This window comes from Daktulosphaira vitifoliae, unplaced genomic scaffold, assembly GCF_025091365.1.
Source record: "Daktulosphaira vitifoliae isolate Bord-2020 unplaced genomic scaffold, ASM2509136v1 Scaffold_2, whole genome shotgun sequence".
NCBI classification, from domain to species: domain Eukaryota; kingdom Metazoa; phylum Arthropoda; class Insecta; order Hemiptera; family Phylloxeridae; genus Daktulosphaira; species Daktulosphaira vitifoliae.
This window is the reverse complement of record NW_026099573.1, coordinates 5,270,328-5,293,586: the sequence shown is the minus strand read 5'-3', so window position 1 is coordinate 5,293,586 and position 23,259 is coordinate 5,270,328. Positions and strand designations below refer to the sequence as shown.

The window sequence follows — 23,259 nt, the reverse complement described above, 5'->3', positions numbered from 1 at the left end:
CACGGCACCTCTCCTTGAATTTCTCTAGTAGTTTCATCCATCACTATAAAAAAATAAGTAAGGTCTTAAAGCAGAACCTTGGTGCACTCCTACTAAAACATTACTTAACTTAAACAATAAATAACAGAAGAAAGGTTTATCAAATAATTACATGAATAAAAGTGTTCAACATTTATTCTATAAAATCATAATTAATTACTTTACACATTGATGAATTTTTCAATGTTTTGGGTATCTCGGAAGTGACTCAAATAAATTTTTAAAATGATTTATGTTCTAAGATCAGGTTATAAGTAGTAATGACAACTCATTTATTTTGAATTTTTTATAAATTTATTTTTAAAAATTTTTTAGTTACTTTTTTGTTATCAACATATTTTTAAATTTCCAAATATTAATATTAAGTTTTAGCGTCATAAAAACAAAGAGTGAATGAATTGCTTTACTTTTTTTTTTTTAATCTCTGTCTACTTTTAAGTCGTTAAATATTGAGTTTATACATCTTGTGTCTCTCAATTTTTCATAGCTTATACAAATAACCTTTTTTATATAAGTGTATAATTCATGGTTATAAACTGAACGAGCAGTATTTGTTCTTTCGAAAGGTTCTAAAATGATTAAAAAATATGATTTAGTATTTTAACTACTCTTCAATACATATACAAATATTAAATGTAATAATTAACTTACTGCTATAGATTTTTAGTTTTTTTTTAATTGAAATGACAATTTAAAAACATTTAAAAACAAAAATTTTTAACTATGACTTTGTAAGCTAACTCATTATAATATAGTTAACTTTACAAGGACCCCAAGGAGGGTTCGGCATAGCCGGAGCACCAGGGTTTTTGTACCTTATTCTAGGGGGAAAGGTTATAAATTAGATTTATGATTTAGTACAATTATTAAAATGTATTAAATTTTAAAGTTGTCATAGACAGACAAAAGTAAAAATTAAATTAATTGTTAAATAAAACCACTTATAAAAATGCATTAAATTAAATATATGGTACAAGCATAATAATAGGACAATATACATATCACAAAAGAAAAGAATTTGAAATATTGAAGTTAAGAAAGACAAAAATAAAAATAGTGATGAAATAATAACCAAAGATTCAAGGGGGAAACAGATATACTGGGTATTAAAGGTTTAATGTTACTCCATCAGTCATAAAAATGTATTGGTTCAAAAGTATTCAAATAATATTGCTTTAGGCGATGAAATACTTTTTTTAAATCTATTAAGAATAATGTCCACATAAAGGTAAGGTAAGGTAAGGTAAGGCAGAATGATTACCACACCATGTGTAGCAAGCTGCGTACAGACAGTCATGCATGCATCAAACGCCATAGGTATCCTTTCAAAAGAGTACTTGACTTTATTATGATAAATAGTCTATCAATTTTCATAAATATAATAATATGGAATCTATTTATATAATATAAAATAAAATAATAGAATATAGGAAAAACATGTGCATGACAGGTCCAATGCATGTGTCAGGGTATAATGGACATGTCACCAACGTTAATGGGTAACCTCTACAAAAATGTAGATGTTTACCATGTCCGACCTGACGACACCCGAGGATCTGTCAATTTGTGGAACAGGGGGAAATGAAGAAAGAAAAAATGTAAGGATTTACAATTACTCGTCATAGAAAATTAATAGTTAACCTATATAGTCAGTAGCTAAATAATGTGACCACATAGTCACATAACCAAAAAATATAAAAGATAATTTAGTAAAAAGCAGCGCACAGCAAAAAAATACAAAAAGAGAAAAATAAAAGTATACCACATTGCAATAAGATGTCCAAAATCCATATGATTTAGGTACAGTGCCACAATGATGGCCAAGCCAAAATGAAAGACTGCTACGCCATCTTCGAAGTTGACAGCAACAGAAATTTGAAATGATGAGGTTGTGCCAAAAGATATACAGTGGAACCTCGATTAACCGTGCTTCGATTATCCGTGTTCGCGATTAACCGTGCTCACTCTTCCGAAAATTTAAAAATAGTTATGGATTGTACATATTATGGCGATAACAATATCAAGATAAACAATATTGTAGATTATTACAAATTGTATTTATCGTATCACCTTCAGTTTACTATAAGCGTTCGCGACGTTACCTTATCTAATAATGAGTGTTAAACGAAAACGTATCGTTCTTTCTCTTGAGAAAAAAGTGTTGATTATTAACCGAGCTGTAGATCATGGTGAAAGTATACAAAAACTTGCAGACGAGTTTGGCGTGGGTCAACAGACAGTTCGTGACTTAATCAAACAAAAAAATGAAATTTTTAAGTTCATATCTTGTCCAGAATTATCAGCTACGAGAAAAACTATGAAAAAGTCATCATTATCAGATATGGAATCTGCTCTTTTTGAATGGTTTAAACAGAAGCGTATTGAAGGACTTCCAATTTCTGGGCCAATAGTTTGTGAAAAAGCAAAATGGTTTCATGAAAATTTGAAAATAGAGGAAAGTTTTAATGCTTCACAAGGTTGGTTATTTAGATTCAAAACTCGTCATGGTATAAGACAGCTGGACATTCAAGGTGAATGTCTCAGTAGAGATTTGACTGCTGCAACACTGTTTAATGACGAATTCAATTCAATGCTTTCAAAATTGAACCTGTCCCCTGATCAAGTGTACAACGCAGATGAATCAGGTCTATTCTGGAAAATGTTACCCTCAAAAACACTTGCCGCGCAATCTGAAAAATCAGCTCCTGGACATAAATCTAGCAAAGAACGACTTACTATTATGACATGTTCAAATGCAACCGGTACACATAAGATCAAATTAACTGTAATTGGAAAAGCTAAAAAACCAAGATCTTTTAAAGGAACCGAAATGAAATATTTTCCATGTGATTATTACCACCACCCAAAAGCTTGAATGAACCAGGTTATTTTAAGTGAATGGTATTTTAACGTTTTTGTACCTTCTGTAAAAAAATTTCAAGATGAAAAAGGTATACCAAAAAGAGCTGTTCCGCTTGATAACGCTCCTTCACACCCCCCAGAATCTACCCTGAAAACTNCCTTCACACCCCTCAGAATCTACCCTGAAAACAATGGATGGTCAAATTTTTGTCTATTATCTACCACCTAACGTAACTTCCTTAATACAGCCAATGGATCAAGGCGTGATTTCCTGTTTGAAACGAAAGTACAAAAAGATATTTCTCCGTTATCTCTTACAAGAAAATTGTTATGATTCAATGAAAGAACTTTTGAAAACATGGACCATAAAAGATGCCATTTTTGCAGTATGTAATGCTTGGAAAAATGTACCTACAAGTACGTTACGACTTTCTTGGGCGAAAATCTTAGATCAAGGTTATGGTGACGAAGAAAATGTCGAAGATACAGATATAGAAGATTGTCTTGAACTTGCTACATCTATTCCAGATTTCACTAACGTTGATAAAGACGATATTGTTGATTGGCTACAAAAAGATCATAACGAAGAGGGATTTGAGCGTTTAAGTGACTTTGACATAGCAGCTCGTTATGGCAGTACAAGTACACTATCTACCTCATAAAAGCTTGATTCTTCTTTNCTATCTACCTCACAAAAGCTTGATTCTTCTTCTGAGAGTGATAATGAAAGTGAGAGTTTTGAAAAAATACAGACTAGCCAAGCAATGGAAGCAGTTGATGTCCTTTTGAAATTTTGCGAGCAGGAGGATTTTGACTTCCATGACGTTATTGGCTTAAGAAAAATAAGAAGTGAAGTGAGGACAATTATTTCAAAACAAAAAAAACAAAGGCTGATCACTTCTTACTTTTTTTAAGTCAATAACGTCATCCTCATAACTTATTATGTATGCATCATTTGTATTAATATAAAAAATTTTTTAATTAAATTAAATAAATTACATTTCTTATTATAATAAAATAAAAATTTCATTATTATAAAAAGTCTCGATCAACCGTGGTTTTCATTTATCCGTGTGACCCGCTCCCCGTCATTACCCCGGATAATCGAGGTTCCACTGTATATTTGATGATGAAGAGTAAAATGATGTTGCTGATTCTTTTCGAACATAAACAAGATTTTTTATGCCGAGTTGATTACACGGAAGAGGGTACTAGACAGTATGACCATTGATAGGTGCAGTATTTAGGATGAGGATCACAGGTGGTAGGAGACATGTCTCAATTTAATAAATAATCATGTGTGTATGTGTAACACTGACCCTACAGATGTATGGCGCGCACTGTTTGAATACAGTTACCTGTAACCTTATAGTCATGATCATTTTATTACGTTACAACTTACAATATCATTACAAAACAAAAATTATAATACGCCGATTAACCGGACGCCAACTATCCGAAACGCCGACTGGTACGTGCTTCATTTTTCTCAGAATTGACGGTACAAGTCGAGACTGGTTACATATTCACATCAGTACTATAGCTTACTGTATTGTGCACTTCATTTAATTTTTGTATGTTATGAGCGGCTGAGAAAATGACTTCTACTCCATCTTTGAGTACCAAAAGAAGCCGTAATGTTCTCTCAATTTATCAAAAAGTTGAGATCATTAAGTGACTCGATAAAGGCGAAAGTATTCCATCTTTACTCAAGATTTACAATATTGGAAAATCTACAATTTATGATTTAAAAAGCCGAAAGAATGAAATTTTAAATTTTGTGACAGATTTCGATAGCGAGGAAGGTTAAAATGGTTATGAAATCAGCGAAAGATGAAAATTTAAAGAAAGCTAAATACGTTTGGTTTGTTCAGAAGAGAAATCAAGGAGATCCTAGTTCTGGACTTCTTTTATGTGAAAAAGCACTTCAGTTGAATGAAAAATTGGACGAGCCTTCCAATTTCAAGGCAAGTACGGGTTGGCTAAGAAATTTCCAATCTCGTCATGGAATTCGTTCATTGGATATCCAAGGAGAACATATTTCTAGTAATGGGGCTGTTGCTGACAAATTCAAAAATAATTTTGTAGAATTTTTGATGAATGAGAACTACACCCTGGATGATGTATATAATGCAGACGAAACTGGCTTGAATTGGAGGATTTTACCATCTAAGTCCCTTGCTTCAAAACGAGAAAGGTCAGCTCCTGGCTTTAAAGTTAGCAAGGAACGAGTGAAAATAATGGTTTGCGCGAATGCTAGTGGTACTCATCGCCTACTTCTCCTAATGATTGGTAAATCGAAAAAGCCGCGGTGTATTAAAAATTTGAAGAACTTTCCAGTACGTTATACGAAATAGAGGATGAGAAGAACGTGGAAGTAAATGACACTGGAATTGCTGAGGATTTGGATGAGATTACAAATGAGTTATTCCCTCGGATTCCTGGTTTTACTGATTACGATCAAGGAGATGCGCAAGCTTGGTTGGCAAGTGACACTAATGCAGGGTTCCACATCTTCAATGATGATGAATATGTGAGTACGGTATGACAATATCTCATAAATAGAATAAAAAATATATTCTATTGAAATATTTCCATTATATGGACACAAAAAAATTTTTTCTTCGATGCGAAGCTGAGAAGGTATAAACTTTACTATAATGTTTTTTTTTTATGTCTGTTGCCACTTTTTTTTAGCTCTCACTGGACCGATTTCTTTCAAAAATACGTCAAAAGATCACAAATCGTATCTAGTTGAAGACATTACCCTTAAAAATTGAAAAAAATTCTCTCGTTCCCCGCAAATGGGGGAAATATGCAAAAAAATTACAAATTTAAAAATCGCTAATTTTTGAAATTTTTTCACTTTTTTTTCTTAAAACTACCATAACTTTTTGAAAAATCAACAAAACAACATAAATTTTTTTTATACTAAAACCTTAGATATTTCCCTTTCATTTGATATTATTTTTTTGAAAATCTAACACTTATTCTGCTCACATTGAAAATGTTCCGGAAATACTGCGTCCTTTTAACATATATAAAATTAAAGCTTATTTTATGTACTATAAAATAAAAATAAAAAAATTGTCCCGAAACCTTATCTACTATGTACAAATTGCTGTCAAAATTTAAAAAAAAATGTAATATTTGCGATAAAAATCACCTTCTATAAAAATGTTTATTGTACTTAAAACTGCCATAACTTTTTCAAATTTTTACAAAATAATATTTTTTTATATTGAAACCTTAGGTAATTTCCTTTCGTTTGATATAATTTTTTTTTTGAAAATCTAACACTTATTCTGCTCACAGGGGGGATTTAAAATAGCAACTTTTTTACAAAAACTAACTTTTTCAACTTAATTTTTGAAAATGTTCCGGAAATACTGCGTCCTTTAAACATATATCAAATTAAAGCTTATTTTATGTACTATAAAATAAAAAAAAAAAAATTTGTCCCGACGACCTATCTTCTATGCGCAAATGGCTACCGTATTCAAAAATATGCTATTTTTCTATTAAAATTCTAGGTTTTGTATTTTATTTTATTTTAAAATATCTTATTAGGAGAATATATTGACTTTCATGAATGTTATATAATTTAATTGACATAATTGACAATGTTCATAAGACATAAGAAATTAAACTTATTAAATTTTTTTTACTTTTTTAAAGTCGAAAAAGTAATTTTTTAATTTGAGTTAGCTTAAATAGCCAATTTTTTATATGAAAAAACAAATTTTTAAAATATTAAAATTTAGAAGTGATAGAAAAAGTCTAATTGCAGATTTGAAAACATTGCGAAAAGTTGATTTAGAATGGTATATTTTTGTTACTGATGAAAGTTCCTTGTAGTTCAGTGCATTTATTTATAGTAACAAACAGTTTTTAATGAAATTTATTGTATCATACGCTTTAAATTTTTACACGTAAAAATAAAGCAAAATACAACTTCTTTATTATTTTTATAATTTCTCCGTATAAATTACAATATTAAATTATTGAATATCAATTTCATACTAAATTTAATAATTATAATTANCACAATTTCATACTAAATTTAAAAACTATAATTAGTATTTATTCATATATTATATTTTAAAATCAAAGAACTACTAATCAGGATATAATTAAAGAAATAAGAGTTCATGTTGCTTTTAAAATATTTCACCAATTTCTCTAAAGGAAACACTATCTACAGATTTGCATCGAAGCGTTTCTTATTATAGTGATTTTAATCACTGTCAGATATCATCTATACTTGTCCCATCTATGCCTTGTCTATACTGTGCCTCGCCCCCACTGTGCTATCGTTTTTTTTAAATAATTGTTTTTGTATATTTTGAGAATATATTAAGGAGAATAAATGCCGAATATTACACTAAAAATATTTCTACAATGTGTTTAAAAAATATCTTTTTAAATATTTGCTTAAAAATATTATGAAAATATATTAATTAGAATAAATATAGAATATTTGACTCGAAATATTTGTTGAATATATTATCAATATAATTTTTTTAATATTTTAATTATATAACTTGTTGGCCAATTGTGGTAACTTAAGAGAGACAAGCCATCCTCATGCCACCCTTTGATGTTATTGGTACCTAGTAGTTATATAATACTTATGTATTTTATATACATATTCCTAAATCCTTAATAAGTAAACAGCTGTTTTCTCTAATTAATATCAATTTTAATTAACCTAATTCAATTAAGCTAGGTAAGTCAGGGACAGTAAAAAAACCCTTGTTGCTATTATATGCAGGCCTATTGAGTTATAATTTTTAAAGTTTTATCAGCGCGATTATATCTTATTATTGCCCTGTGAAAGTTAAAATCTTAAAAAAGTTTTCTTATTATACTTAGAATATATTTTTATATTGTCAACAATATAGGTCAATTTCTAACTTACAAGGAAAGATCACGGTGTTGGGATCGCCGATTTTCAAAAAATTAATATGAATCTAATCTAAATTGAATATTAAGTTTTATTTATTTTGAATTTTTATCGACTTTCAAACATAAAATCTGGGGCTTCTTTTACACCATGTACTGTCCATAGTCTTAATCTAGTTCTCTGTGATGAAAAATTCATTAAGGGTCATCACTTTTATCGGTGTTATACGTCGTGTATATACTTTATTCTTAGCTTCTATTTGTCGTTGAGATACATTAAAAAGCAACTATAAACAATTTACAGTAAACAGTGGTCTGAAACTCGATGCGAGAGTCCTTAAAATAGCGTTAAAGCATTGGGTTTTCAGTTGCCATTTAAGATTAATTCTCTGGAAGAAGTTTCTAATGACACTAATGATTTGGTTGAAAGAATGAAGCTTTTTCGTTGTTAAAAGAAATTTCTAGTTATGAATTTATTTTGAGTATGATCTTTTGATACGATATTTTAAAGGAAACGAATATCGTTAGTAAAAGTCTACAGAATCATAATATGGACTTATGTGTTTCAACTAAATTGGTTTTTGGTCTTTTTGAATATTTGAAAATTTACAGAGCAAATGGTTATGAATCAGTCAAAATCAAAACAAATCAATTAGCAGATTTAGTTGGTACAGAATCAGTTTTCAAAAAATGTCGAATTAGAAAAGAAATTATTCGACTATGAAGCTAATTATGAAGTTATTGAAAATGAAGAAGAACAGTTTAAAATAACATCTTTTTTTATCTAATTGGATTAGGCTATTAAATCATCAGTTAAACGTTTTAAACAACTGGACTTTTATTCAAATCATTTTGGTTTTCTATACCACATTGGTAAATTAAGTTATGAAAGATGATGAACTAATGAAGTGCTGCAAAAACCTACACTTAGTTCTTTCGAACGAATATTCCAAAGATATAGATGGACAGGATTTATTTGAGGAAATCGTCATTTTTCGAACTTTAGTCGAAGAAGATGTTACACTTCTTCAAGCTTTGACAGAGTTAAAAAAACTAGATTTTGGCGTGTGTGTTCATTACGGATATTACCGACGACTGAAGGGTAGTTTCCCATCGTTACATACGTATAGCATTGTTCGAATTAAAGAAAACATTTAATATTATAAGAATCAACTCTTGTCTTCCGACGTTGTTTCTTTGATTTTACTGTTGTGCTTGTGTAATATACATACACATATACATAAATATATAATACATATATATATATATATATATATATATATATATATATACCTTGAGTGTCGTATCATTTGGATACGCGTTAATGTTAATACTCATTTTTTACTAGTTAGTAATTATATCAAAAATTAAAAGTGATAGAAAAAGTTTAATTGCATTTAAAAACAGCTCGAAAAGTTGAAACATAATAGTATATTTTTGCTTCTGATGAATATTCCTTGTAGTCCAATGTATTTATCATAAGTAACAAACAGTTATTAGTGAATAGTATTGCATCAAGCCCTTTAAATTAATATATGCGTTAAAAGTAAAGAAATAGACTACTTTATTATTTTTATAATTTTTCCTTATTAATTACAATATTAAATGATTGAATATCAATCTCATACTAAATTTAATTACTATAATTACTATAATTAGTATTTATTCATATATTATATTTTTAAATCAAAGCACCTCTAATCAGGATATAATTTAGGAAATATGAGTTCATGTTGCTTGTATAACTATGCACTAATTTCTTAGAATTAAATATTATCTACAGATTTGCATCGAAGCGTTTCTTATGATAGTGATTTTAATCACTGTCAGATAAGATCTATACTTGTCTAAACTATGCCACGTCCACACTATGCTACCTAATCATTATGCTAAGATGTGATAACAAGTACATAGTGTATACTTTATCTAACAAGTGTTATAAGCCAAATTCAAGCTTCAATTCCGTATGTTAGTAAAAATATTTCATATCCTATAGTGAAATATACACTTTTAAATTCGAAATACTTTACTCGTTAATGACAATAAATTTATTCAGTGGTTCGACCAACTTGTTCTGATATTCCAAAATATTATCTCAAATATATAAAAGTCTTTGTTCATCTATTCTATCCAATAATTGTGATTATTATTATTGTTATTTATCTTCTTTTATAAATAAATATGATGGTTTTTGTTTGATTTTGCAATTTTGGTTTCAGAATAGTTTGAACTTCTGAACTGCTGATTTAAGGTGACTTGACTATTTTAGCGAAGTGTTTCCTAGACTTTTAAATGGCGTCAACTTCTTCAGATAGTTCATTCTACAAGTTTAGAAAAGATTTTTATGTCTCTTTTGTTGGTTATATAACCAATCAAATCGTCGGAGCCAAACTACCTTCGAATAAACAGGTTTAAGTGTTTTTTTCTACAATGTGAGAGTTGTAAATCTTACAACAAAAGAAAGCGCAGCGTTGGTGATTCAAGAAGTTTCCATATTTTGGCAAAAAGCACGAATTCCTTCTAAAAGAACTGATCATTGCATTGATAAGTTACTTAAACTATATGATGAATGAAAAGGTTTACAAAAAAACTTGACAAGACTTCGGGTAAAAAAAAGGATAAAAGAGATATTTTCATAGAAAAAATGGATAATCTCTTTGACATATGTAATATAGGTCATTATTTTATAAAACTGAAAACAAAGCATTTTTGTAATGTTTGGTTTAACTATGAATTTCTTAATCTATTATTACAAAAATATAATATAGTCTATTATTTGTAAACCTAGAAGTAGAACACTTATGTAATGTTTAGATTAATTGTAATTCCTCGAATTATTGTTACTAGATCAGGAAGTAAATATTTATAAACCTTTTTGAAAATGATTACTATATGAATTTTATAAAAAGACAAACAAAATATTTTAGTATATAAGATGAAACGGAATGAATTAAAAAGGGAGAAAGAGGAGACTTCGGGAGTACCGAAGGTAATCTCTTTCCGTGTGGTACGTTTGTGACATTAAGTTTTTATTTTGTGTATTATTTATTTATCCGTTTTTAAGTGTATCAATATTTTATATGTTTTTATTTTGATTGATTATATCTTTATTAACTACATTTTGCGTTATTATTGAACTACTAAAAATATAAGTTAGAACAAAAAGATTGTTCCTTAAATAAATACAACACATAGCTCATTCAGATGCTTTGGAACAGATGAAAAATGAAGACGATAAGAAATTTTTAATTCTTCAAATTCTTCACCTACCAAAAATGAAGTTTTTGATAGGTTCAAAATTACTGATAGAAATGCAGTTTTCATATTAATGGCTGCTGCAGAAGCTTTCGGGCAAGAGACTGAAAAGCTAGTAATAAATCGTACTTCTTTGCAAAATCTCAGAAAAAAATTTAGAGAAGAAAGATACACAGAAATCCAGAACAAATTTAAATTAAACAACTGCCAAGAATTAGTGTTACACTGGGATGGAAAGTTACCCCGTTTCGCTAGGCTACAGTGTCGGCGTGATCGGGCTCTACGGGGCTACGAAACGTCGGCACGAGCGCAGTCTCCCTAGCTCGGGGAATCGGGCGCGTCCTCAGGTTGCGGATAGAGGAACGGCCTGCAGATATGCAGGTTAGCCGCGAAATAAGCAGTCCATTAATTTGGACTGACGAATAAGCGGTTGCGGACAGCGAGCAGCCCAAACGCTTGTTAATCCTGTAGAAATAAGCCGTGAAATAAGCCTTTATGGACGAATAAGCGGTAGCGTTTGGGTGTGAACGGAGTTAAACGGCAACGCAACCAGTGAAGTTAGCCACTCACTGGCCGGAGGAACTGGCACAACTATGAGGGCAGCCACCTCAAATCATATTTTATTTTATGAAATGGCATCGGACGGAGTAAAGGTTACTGCATCAGGGAATCGGATGCCCCCGTGCTAGCGGTTGGTGGGGGGCGTACTCACAAGGTGTCGTGCGCCGACGTGCGACCAGTGTTCGGATCGCCCGGGAGAGGCTGATAGCGCTTTGCACACCCTCTTCCGGTGTGAGGCGTGGGCCCAGGAACGGAAATCTTTGGAGTCTCGACTAGGGTCCACGTTCCGAGTCGGGTCCATGGTGGACCTGATGTTGAGGAGCCGGGAGGCGTGGAGTCTCGTCCAGGCGTTCGCCGAATCCATCTTGAAAAAGAAGGAGGAAGCTGAGCGCCTGAGACAGAGGCAGCCGCGCCACCCGGTACAGGAGGATCTAAGGCGCTGGTTTAGGCCGGCGCCTTAGGTATTCGTGTTTATATGTTTCTTTATGTTTTGTGAGTTATTTTGCCTCCTTCGCAAAGTCCTACCCCCACCTCCACGCGGTGCAACCCGGGCAACGGATTCTACTTTTCGAGATCCTGCTAACGGGGGAGGCCACACTACGTTGTGAATCAGCTCTCGATTAATTTAGGACTGATGCACAACGTGGTGGTGTGAATTTTAGAGACAACGTGGGCCGCCCTGAAGTAATACCTCACGGTTGGGTTGGTCGTGAAAAAAAAAAAAAAAAAAGGGATCGAAAGTTACTCCGAGCACTAACAGGTGTAGAAAAGGTTGATAGACTAGCAATAATAGTCTTCTTTCAAGGCAAAGAGCAACTGCTGGGATTACCTGAAATCCCAACTTCTTCAGGAGAAAAACAAGTGTTGGCTGTTTACCATGCAGTCGATAAATGGAGTATAACTAACAAAATTAAGGCATTGTGCTGTGATACTACAGCAAGCAACACAGGTCGAATAAATGGTGCCTGCATAAATCTAGAAAAATTGTTCAATCGTGACCTGTTGTACTTCCCTTGTCGTCATCTCATTTTTGAATTAGTTTTGAGAAGCTGTTTTGACCTGCTGATGGATGCGACTACTGGTCCACACATGCCACTTTTCAAAAAATTTAGAGAAACTTGGGCTAAAATTAACAAAAATGTTTATACAACTGATAAAAATGAAGTGCCTTATGATGTCCGCTCTACTATTATTCATTTTATTGAAGATCAGCTTGCTTCTTACAAACAACTGCGAGATGATTATCGGGAATTATTGGAGTTAACAATGATCTTTCTTGGAGGCATTCCAAAGAATGGCATAGTTTCATATACCAGGAGCTGTAAGTCATGTCAGATGGATGTCAAAAGCAATCTATGCATTTAAAATATACTTATTTCAAGATCAATTTAAATTATCTTATAGGGAGAAGAACTCCTTAAGAAGAATATGCATTTTTCTTGCTCGAGTGAATGTTCGAGCATGGTTCTTGTCACCAGATGGAGTTAAAGCACCCTATCATGATTTTCTTTTCGTGTTATAACCATGGTTACTGAAAAAAACTGTTTTAAACATAAGTAAACGTAAATTATTACGTTTTAAATGTCGCATAAGACTATGTAACGTGACAAAATGTGAATTTTATATCTATTATTATTTCATATGGTATAGATAAATTTACTGTTTTACTTTGCTAATGGGCGCGCGTACGTTATATCCAGCCGTGTAATCAGAAAACTGTACTGTTACTAACAAGGTAAAACTATACACACAATATTCTTTATCAATTTAATAATCGTTCCCTATATGACACATACACTGGCCACCACTGTCAATAACTGTAAATTTTAATATTGTACTATACTTTTATATTCTGTAAATTGTAAGGCCGATACTCTCTCCCAAACGTGATCGTCCTCGTCGGTGTGTAAAAAGTTGACATTTCTCTTCCCTTTAAACCACCGTCGTGCTACTTTGCTGTGTGCGTACAGCCAACATTGTTTTCGTGAGTGACATTTTTGTTAATATGCAATAAACTTTAACACGGCGTCGACCATTTTCCGGAACCGAGATCCCCGTCTTCGATTGGGTCCCATCCGGGATTGGGTATCGTATTGTTTTTTTTAATTAATATAATGTTTTGATTTTTTTCTGTTAACATTTATTCTTTTATGAAATGCATATATATATATTAAGCTATATTTGATAAATACAAAGTTATTGGTCAGTGGTGTGTCATGTATATTTAATACATATATAGATATATATATATATTAAGGTGGTCCTTAAAATACAAATTTTCAAAATTCNATTAGGGTGGTCCTTAAAATACAAATTTTCAAAATTCGATTTACGCGCACCAAAAAATTGTTCTAATACATGTAAAAATAAACTGTGCAAAATTTGGTCCCGATAGGTTGACGTTAACACGTGCCGCAAGAGGGTTGAAAATTCGATCAAAAGGGTAGTTTTTCAGTTATTGTGCTTTATCTCAAAATATATGATTTTTACGTAAAAGTTTATAAGAAAGAAATTATACATATAATTATTTTACATAAAAAAGGTTACTAGCAAAAAACTCATAAGTCAAATATTTACCTCCTAAAAGTCAAAAGTTCCATAAATATTATGTTTACCAGTAAAATTCATATATTTCGGCAATTTAAGTATATACGATGAACCGTTCAAGTTATAAAAAAAATTTTCATGTAAAAGTTATTTGAAATTTAATTTTCTATTAGTTTTGTAGAAAAGTAAAATTGTTTTACGTGTTTTCTGGCGAGGTAATAAAGAAAAATTATAAATAACAATCATTTTTCTATGATAATTTAAAAAATAACGATTTTTTTTTTTATTTTTTCAAACTTAAATAAAATAAGTAAACCAATAATGAAATGCTAAAAAAAATATGAAAAATGATCTTAATGCTCATAAAATATTATAAAATTAAATAATATTACAAATAATTCTTCTAGTAGTCACAATATAAAAAAAATTTTGTTTTTGATAGGATTATTAATTGTTATTATTCATCAATGAATTTTTAGTACAATCTCCAAATTGTGATCTATAATCATTAACGACTTGTAGTAGAAACTGTTTTTGTTCATCATCATTAGTTAATATTTCATTGTATTCTTGCATACGTTTTACACCTCTCTCTGCTATATCGTTTGTCACAAGAGGATTAGATAAAACTTTCAAACCATTTTGAAAATCAGGATTTTCAACCTAGCTATGAGGATGAGTTTCCAAAAAAACTATCAAGTTCTTTATTTTTAAATAGTTTAGTATCATTTAAGTTTATTGTAATTTTTTTTATCTTGTTTTTGTGATGTCTCTCTTGATGCCTCAACCATTTTTAGTTTAATATCTGCCGGTACACTGTCCGGTAAATTTCTGTATTGCAGTTTTAGATATAAAAGAATCAGGATAATTAATTAAAACTTTAAAGAAATNTTTAGATATAAAAGAATCAGGATAATTAATTAAAACTTTTAAGAAACATAAATCATTAAATGCTGATTGTATGACAATAGATCCCTTAAACTAAGCCTTGACATAAACTTTGACCAAAAATACACAAATATTACGAAATGCATGTTCTTCTCGTATATTAAGCTGTTTTCTGAACATGTATATTTTTAACGAATAAATTGCTTTAGACATCCATCTAGCATGATGAAAAACACTAGGGTAGTGAAATTTTACACCATTAAGTGGTATTGCACCCATAAAAATAACACATAAATTCTTTGTAGTAACTTCTACATTGTTGAATTATTAATGTTTCCAATTAAAATTTTTTAAAATTATTTTTAGTGTGTTCAACTGCAATTTTTATAATTATATTATTGATACCAATATCAAAATTCAATAAATCTAGACTAATCAAACATTCTTTAAATTTTTAAAAATTGATACATCTGGACCAGTTGTGCATAAATTAAGTTTAACCTCGAAAACATTTTTTATTCCAAAATATGTCTACGACATGGTAAATACAACACATTGCGCTATAAGAGTTGTTTAAGCAATATACAAGCGTCATTTAAGCGACCTGTATTAGAAGCTGTTGTGTCACAACACAAGGCCTGTATTTTATTTTTTACATCCCAAACTTGTAATAAAACAAAAATTGCATTTACCTGATTCTTGCATTGAACTAATGCAGAAAGTAATTTAGGAGTCATAAAAGTTATAAACCCTCGTGTTTTTGAAGAATATGATGAACCAGACAAATCATCTTCTGTTTCATATTCTGAGGAACTAAAGAAATTTAACTCAACAACATTATCTAAACAAAAAATGATAAATGATAGAAAAATGATTGTTATTTATAAGTTTTCTTTATTACCTCGCCAGAAAACACGTAAAACAATTTTACTTTTCTACAAAACTAATAGAAAATTAAATTTCAAATAACTTTTACATGAAAATTTATTTTATAACTTGAACGGTTCATCGTATATACTTAAATTGCCGAAATATATGAATTTTACTCGTAAACATAATATTTATGGAACTTTTGACTTTTAGGAGGTAAATATTTGACTTATGAGTTTTTTGCTAGTAACCTTTTTTATGTAAAATAATTATATGTATAATTTCTTTCTTATAAACTTTTACGTAAAAATCATATATTTTGAGATAAAGCACAATAACTGAAAAACTACCCTTTTGATCGAATTTTCAACCCTCTTGCGGCACGTGTTAACGTCAACCTATCGGGACCAAATTTTGCACAGTTTATTTTTACATGTATTAGAACAGTTTTTTGGTGCGCGTAAATCGAATTTTGAAAATTTGTATTTTAAGGACCACCCTAATATATATATATTATTCCCGCAGTGCCCAAGTTTGGTCCGGTCGTCCAGATTACAAAAATTATCCGCTGCATCCGGAGTGCATGGACTAGTTCTGGTACGGAAGACACTTCATGTGTATTGTCTAAAAATTGTAGGTTAAATTTTTTTTGTCTCAATTGTTTTTTTTCTCTCTTGTCTCTTCATTTTCAGAGTGGTTTTTGCCTTTGGGTTTTGTCCATTATTAACTTTTATTATATTAACACTATTAACTCTCATAATTTAATAAAGTTCTCTTACTATTCTTAATCAAAAAAAAATCTTTTTATTGCGTGAATATCTTCAATATTCATGTGTATCTTATTTTTTTTACCTTTAATAATTCTCTCTAGTTTTAATGTAACGGTCTTCTACATACTAAATTATGTCCGCCACTGGTGACTTCAATCAACACATATTTTGTTTTATTTACAAGGTATCAGCATATTATAGTCTACAACAACACTTTATATTTTAGTATTATTGAGGATGTTGCACCAACTCGCGTGAGATATGTTAAAAAGAGAGAAGAAAGAAATACAACTAAATCGGTATATATATATATATATCAAGCCGTATATTGATAATCTCTATTACACGGTTATAAGTATTATATTAAAAAAGGAAACAAAAACAACTATATACTTCTCTGGATGTGTAGTGTTCGTAACTGCGGTAAAAATGCCCGGTCCTTGCGGATGGTAAAAAAAGAGCTACGGTATCGGTGTCACGAAGATGACTGACTATTCGTTGAGGTATTCGACGCTAGGCATTTTTTGGACTTTACACCACGACGATAACGCGTGTGTGTAACAGTCCGGTTTACAGTGAAGCGGTGGCTGGGGTGTCAAACGTGTGACAACGCCGTGGCCGTGTCAGTATATAAATATATTTTGTTTTATTTGACGATCCACTTTGTTTCATCATAGTGTATATTTTTTCATTTAATATTATTTGGTTTATTTCCTGTTTCATTTTTTTTTATAAATCCACTTATGGTCCGGGTGTTGTTTTTTTATGATCAAGACCGTCGCCAAAGTGGTTGGCGACCCAACTTTCCTTTTGCAAGGGAGCCATGAGGGTTGCGACTCGACAATCCGTTGTGTGGCCCAAGTCGTCACCTCTCAACTAATGTAAATTTTGAAATTTTTGATGTTTTAAACCAGGGTTGACCAAAAAAATCATTTATTTTATAAACAAAGCCTACATTCCATTTGAAATCTATGCCATTGAATTTTGGATACATACTAATTTATGATTATTACATTTTAGATAAAACTAATTTATGTATAGAAAATAAAATATTCAATTCAACTATTTTGAATAGATAAACCATACATAAATAACAAAAATAATGCTATTCAAAATAAATATTTTAGTTTTTTTAATAAAATATTAATATAAATAGTCATTACCACATTCAATTCATTAAACAAAATATGATTAAAATAACAGTCTTTTGGTTACAAACTTTTTTAGTATATTTGAGACTAAATTTTAATCTTTGCATTAAAAACAAAAACAAAATAAAATTCTAGTTAAAAATAAAATCAACTATTTAAACAAATTGGTACTTAAACATTTTTATACAAAATTTTTGGTTAAAAACTCTATGACACGGCCCGCGTCGCTTCGTTATACACGATGCCCCGCGACTCGTGCTACCTTTATCAGCCGTCGCCCTACTATGAATATTTGACTGACCAACACCGCGTGTTATACGCTACGGTGCAAAGTCCAGCAAATGTCGCACGGCCGACGACGACCCGCCGCAAATGGTGCGAGAATCTTCCTCCCGTTGTGAAAGCGACAACGTCGACCAACCGATCCGCACCCGCGCACCATCGCCTACAACACTGCTAACCATTTTGCCGTCCAAGGATTACGCCGGACATTGCGTCGTCGACGCCAGCGAAAGTGCCGCGATATTATGCGAAGATTATTATTACTGTGTTTATCTTTTCGGTTTGTTTTATTTTTGTTAACATAATCTGTTGTCGCTCATTTAATAAACGGCCCACGGGTCTCTACCCTCAAAATCAGTGTCGACCACATTTTTGCGACGTAAGTCGTATCATCTAGATTTAAAGATAAAAAGAATAAATAATTTAAAATGTCAAACTGAATAAAATGTTTTATGAAAACTCAAAAACAAATAATCTTTATTGGATTTTTTTCCAACTCTATTTTAAACACATTTTGAAAAAAAAGGTAATATTGGTATGCAAACTTTAAAACTATTTAATTAATTTTTTGAAAAACAATTTAATTTTCGTACCACCCAAGGCTGGATGAATTTATGCACTATTTTTTTATGTATTTTATATAAAAAAAACCCATCACAGGGGGGTCGCAGCACAGTAGTGACGTGGCATAGTTGGCCCAAGAATAATGATATCTGACAGTGGTTAAAATCACTATAAAAAAAAACGCTTCGATTCAAATCTTTAAATAGTGTTTAATTTTAAAAAATCGATGGATTATTCCAAAAGCTATTGTTACGAGAGTAACAAATAGAATAAAATAAAATAGTATTGCCGAATAATTAATTAGTTTATTAAAAATAAAAGTGATAGTATTCATACAATAATTGTCAAATGACTCACGATGCTCTGCATTACAATCGTCGCAGTCGGCCCACTTCCCGGTTTTGCAACACCGAAAAATACTTTATAAACACATTCTTTTAGGCCGACCTCAATTACAATTCAATTTATGATTATCTGTTATTACAATTGTGGGACAATATTAAAACTAAGTTAAGTATTCATAACACTATATGATCTGCTCGTTGCTTATTAATATCCTGATTAAGATAAAGTATGTCGACTGAAAAAGAGATTATTAAAAAATATTATTTTTCGTAAAAAAATTATGTTGATCCATACACTTTTCAATAAGTTATAGCATTATAAAGTTAAAAATGTAAAAAATTAAATCGAGAATTTTCACACAATAATAGCATTCGGTAGCCATTTTCACCGTAAAGACTAAATAAAGTCCGAAATTCTTTTTTACTATAATAAAGTATATTACATTAGCTTTAATTTAAGGTATATATAAAAGTGTCAGACTTTCCGTAATATTTTCAAAAGTTAAGTTGAAAAAATTAATTTTTTATGAAAAAGTTGTCGTTTTAAATCCCCCCCTATGGACAGGTAAAGGGTCAGATATATAAAAAAATATATACCAAATGAAAGGTAATGATATCATGCATCTATATAAAAAAAATTATATTGATTTGGTTATTTTTAAAGAAGTTATGGCAATTTTAAGTAAAAAACATTGAACAAATTTCGAAAATCAGTGATTTTTAAATTTGTAATTTTTTTGGAGGTTATCCCCATTTTTTGAGGCTAATGTCTTTTACTAGATACAATTTGTGATCTTTTGACATATCATTGAAAGAAATCGGTTCAGTGAGAGCTGATAAAAAGTGGTAACAGACACAAAAAAAAAATCATAGTAAAACCAATACCTTCTCAGCTTCGCATCGAAGCTAAAAATGAATGTAATAAATAAATTATATTTAATTTGAATATTTTAAAAAACATACTCGATTCAACGAATTATTGTTGGCGAAACAGCCTGCATCGATATGTCTAGGTCCGGGTACAGACCACTGAACCAGTTGGGTTATGTACAAGTTCATCTTATAATTGGGGACATACTACATTATTACTGGACATGAAACATACTGATGCCCAGTTAATAAATAAGTTTTAATTATACAGATTATGTAACTTTACAGATTATATTACGTTTTATATTTTTAAAGTTACTTTGTTAGTCATAGTTAAATAATCATGAATTTTTTTTTTAATTACAAAAAAATTTTTATTTTTATTTAAAATTGTTTGCATTATTAAAAATACATTTTCTTATTACCGTTAAGGTTATAACATTAATTTTTTGTTAATTTAATTTATATTCCAAAATAATTATGTTTATATAGTGAATCTATCCCATAATTTATATTAAAATATATGTATGATTTTTATTAAAATAAAAAATGGTTTTTTATCTTTTACCTTCTATTCCTATAAATTTCCAGTGTGCCGGATCATTTTTGGTAATTTCTGCCAATTGACAGTATTTTAATAACAATGGCTGTCCAGTCCTTACAGATATGGCATACTTGTAAAAACTATGATTGTAAAATTAGTGAAATTGTGTTATACTATAATACAAGATAATAAATTTATATAGAGTTTAACAAAGTCTTAAGACTTTGTTGCATGCAAATCAATCATGTTATTTTTTGTTGTATGAGTAGCAGGATTGTTAGAAAAACGGTTTTTTTTTAAGCTCGGAATTATAGAAAGTAAGTAAAAGGTTATAGCAGAATTTTGGTACACTCCTTCTCTTATCCTAATATCTTTTGTTACTCTGCCCACACTTTTTACTCTGGTACAAGAACCATCATACTTATACATTTATGTACCTTTTTGGTCTCTCAGTCTCATTATTGATCACTTTAATTAAAACCTCTCCTTGTACTGTATCATACTTTTTCTTAAAATTAATTTTTTGTGATAAAGTTATCATTTTGAACCCCCCCCCCACCCCCCCGGGGACTGGTAAAATCAGATTATCATAAAATTTATATCAAACGAAAAATAAATATGTAAGGTGCTGATATAAAAAAAATTAATTTGGCTGATTCATTTCTCAAAAAGTTATGGCAGTTTTAAGTACCAAAATAACATTTTTTTTTACATTTTTGACGGTTATTTGCACATAGAAGATAGGTCGTCAGGAAATTTTTTTTTTTAATCTTATAGTACATAATGTAAACTTTAATTAAACATATGTTTGAAGAATACAGTATTTCCAAAAGTTAAAAAAGTTGCTATTTTGAATCCCCCCATGCGCAGGTTAAGTGTAAGATTTCCAAAAAATGATATCAAATAAAGGAAAATATGTAAGGTTTTAGTATAAAAAAGTTATTTTAATTTTTATCATTTTTCAATAAGTTATGGCAGTTTTAAGAAAAAATAGTGAAGAAAATTAAAAAATTTACCTATTTTAAAAATTGTAATTTTTTGGGGGATTTGCGGCATTTACAGAAAACGAGGGAAACTTTTTCAATTTTTGAGTGTATTTTAAGATTTGTGACGTATTATTCATCAAAATCGGTTTAGTGAGAGCTGAGAAGAAGTGGTACAGACAAAAAAAAAATACCTTCTCAGCTTTACATCGAAGTTAAACTGTATTAGTCAGTTTCCTGGTAATTATAGAACATATTGACAATGTTAGTTATTTAATTACAATTATTTTTGTCAACTTTGTAGTTTTTGTAACTTATATCTTAATCTAAGTTTTCAGAAATAAGTTTAAAAATTATCTTTATATTTGTGGTTGTATTCCATAAAAATAAGTTTTCTTGTGTATTAGTTTTAGTATATATAGATGTATTAACATTTTAACACCCGGGGATGATAAAAAAATTGTTTGTGAAGACCTTTTTTTTTTGTTCAACTGACAAAAAAAATGAAACCAACCACCGTTTACCAATCACCATGAGAGTAAGAACGTTAATATACTTTATGTTAGTAATACACTTTTCTATTAGTTTTAGGTTTACGAAAAATAATTGTCAGTAGTAAATAATGACAATGAAATTTTTATTGACGAATATTAATTGTTTTAGTTACAAGAGAAGTTTTATGTAAATGTGCAACGTTATCAATATTTATTCAAATCATTTTGATATACATATAAAACTTGATATATATCTGTTCGGAAAAAATACAGTAAAAACAAAAATATATTTACTGAATACTAAATTGTACAATACTAATTTATACTTATAACTTAAACTGATGTACTAAATTATTTTAATTTTAATACACTTATTTTAAAATTTAGAATTGTATTTTTGTAGATTTGATTATAGAAAAATTATCGATAATTGGATTAAAATCAACTGTCTTAGTGATTTCTTTTTCTATAGATAACAGTGACAAGTAAGTAAGTCTACTTTGATTCATTGTCGAGCGTAAATATTTTTGACTAATTTTAATTTACTGAAACTATGTTCACATGATACGGTTGTACAAGGCAATGTTAGATATAAACGAATAGTAATACAAATTTTCGGGGAAATGTTTGTCATTCAATACTGTGTATTAACTTCAAAATGTTTAGTGACGTTTGATTTTTTAGGTCGGCTAACATATCTAACACAAGATTTTTAATATTAATCTTTTCTTCATTAAAGTCCGAAGCTTGTAAATCTCTGTCATATTTTCTGGCTAAATCAACTGCAGCCTAAATTAAATATTTTGAATCTTTTTCAACGATTAGTCTTGTTGAAAAAGATCCATTCAAAAATCAGCAGATACTTTATCTAGGGCTTCAAAAATCCATCTCATATTCATAATTAAAATGTCACAAAATTTTTTAAATTCTTTTATCTTTTGAAATGCCTTTGAGTCATCAGTAGATTCTCCAAGAACCATAAATTTTACTAGTTTTTGTCTTTTTTGAGGAAATACAGTTGCAATATCCATTTTTGTATATAATTCGTCGACATTTTAAAATAACATATCAAGTCTATTATTTCATAATACGAGAGATCACCTACCCAATAGAAATCAGAGAGTTGGTACAACAAAAGAGAAAAGCTAGGAGAACGTGGCATAGAACGAGACATCCTACTGACAAAAAAAAGTGGAATCACATCAGTCGGTTACTCCACAACAAAATAAAAGAAATGAAAAACGAAACTTTTAAAACTTACTTGAGCGAACTTTCTGCAACCCAAGATACTGACTACTCTCTGTGGAAAGCTACTAAACGACTAAAAAGG

General features: G+C 30.1%; 3 protein-coding genes across 3 annotated transcripts in view; all 3 read left to right on the top strand.

Moving 5' to 3' along the window:
* The first annotated feature begins 1,484 nt into the window (after window positions 1-1,484).
* LOC126897911 (jerky protein homolog-like) lies at window positions 1,485-2,914 on the top strand. The gene has a single exon (XM_050671858.1). The coding sequence runs from the start codon at window positions 2,153-2,155 to the stop codon at window positions 2,912-2,914; it is 762 nt and encodes a 253-aa protein (XP_050527815.1). The 5' UTR covers window positions 1,485-2,152.
* A 178-nt stretch (window positions 2,915-3,092) lies between these two features.
* On the top strand, window positions 3,093-3,815 carry LOC126897910 (jerky protein homolog-like). The gene is made up of 2 exons (XM_050671857.1): window positions 3,093-3,556; window positions 3,590-3,815. Exons 1-2 carry the CDS (start codon window positions 3,093-3,095, stop codon window positions 3,813-3,815), a joined length of 690 nt encoding a protein of 229 aa, XP_050527814.1.
* A 7,567-nt stretch (window positions 3,816-11,382) lies between these two features.
* Window positions 11,383-23,259, top strand: part of LOC126897908 (uncharacterized) — a 114,278-nt gene continuing 102,401 nt past the window's right edge. The window contains exon 1 of the mRNA XM_050671854.1: window positions 11,383-11,442. The gene's annotated coding sequence lies outside the window, so the exon portion shown is untranslated. The remainder of the gene's footprint in view (window positions 11,443-23,259) is intronic.

Excerpts from the sequence above, each read along its gene's own strand:
- LOC126897911 (XM_050671858.1), top strand. The coding sequence starts at position 2,153 with ATGAGTGTTAAACGAAAACGTATCGTTCTTTCTCTTGAGAAAAAAGTG.
- LOC126897910 (XM_050671857.1), top strand. The coding sequence starts at position 3,093 with ATGGATGGTCAAATTTTTGTCTATTATCTACCACCTAACGTAACTTCC.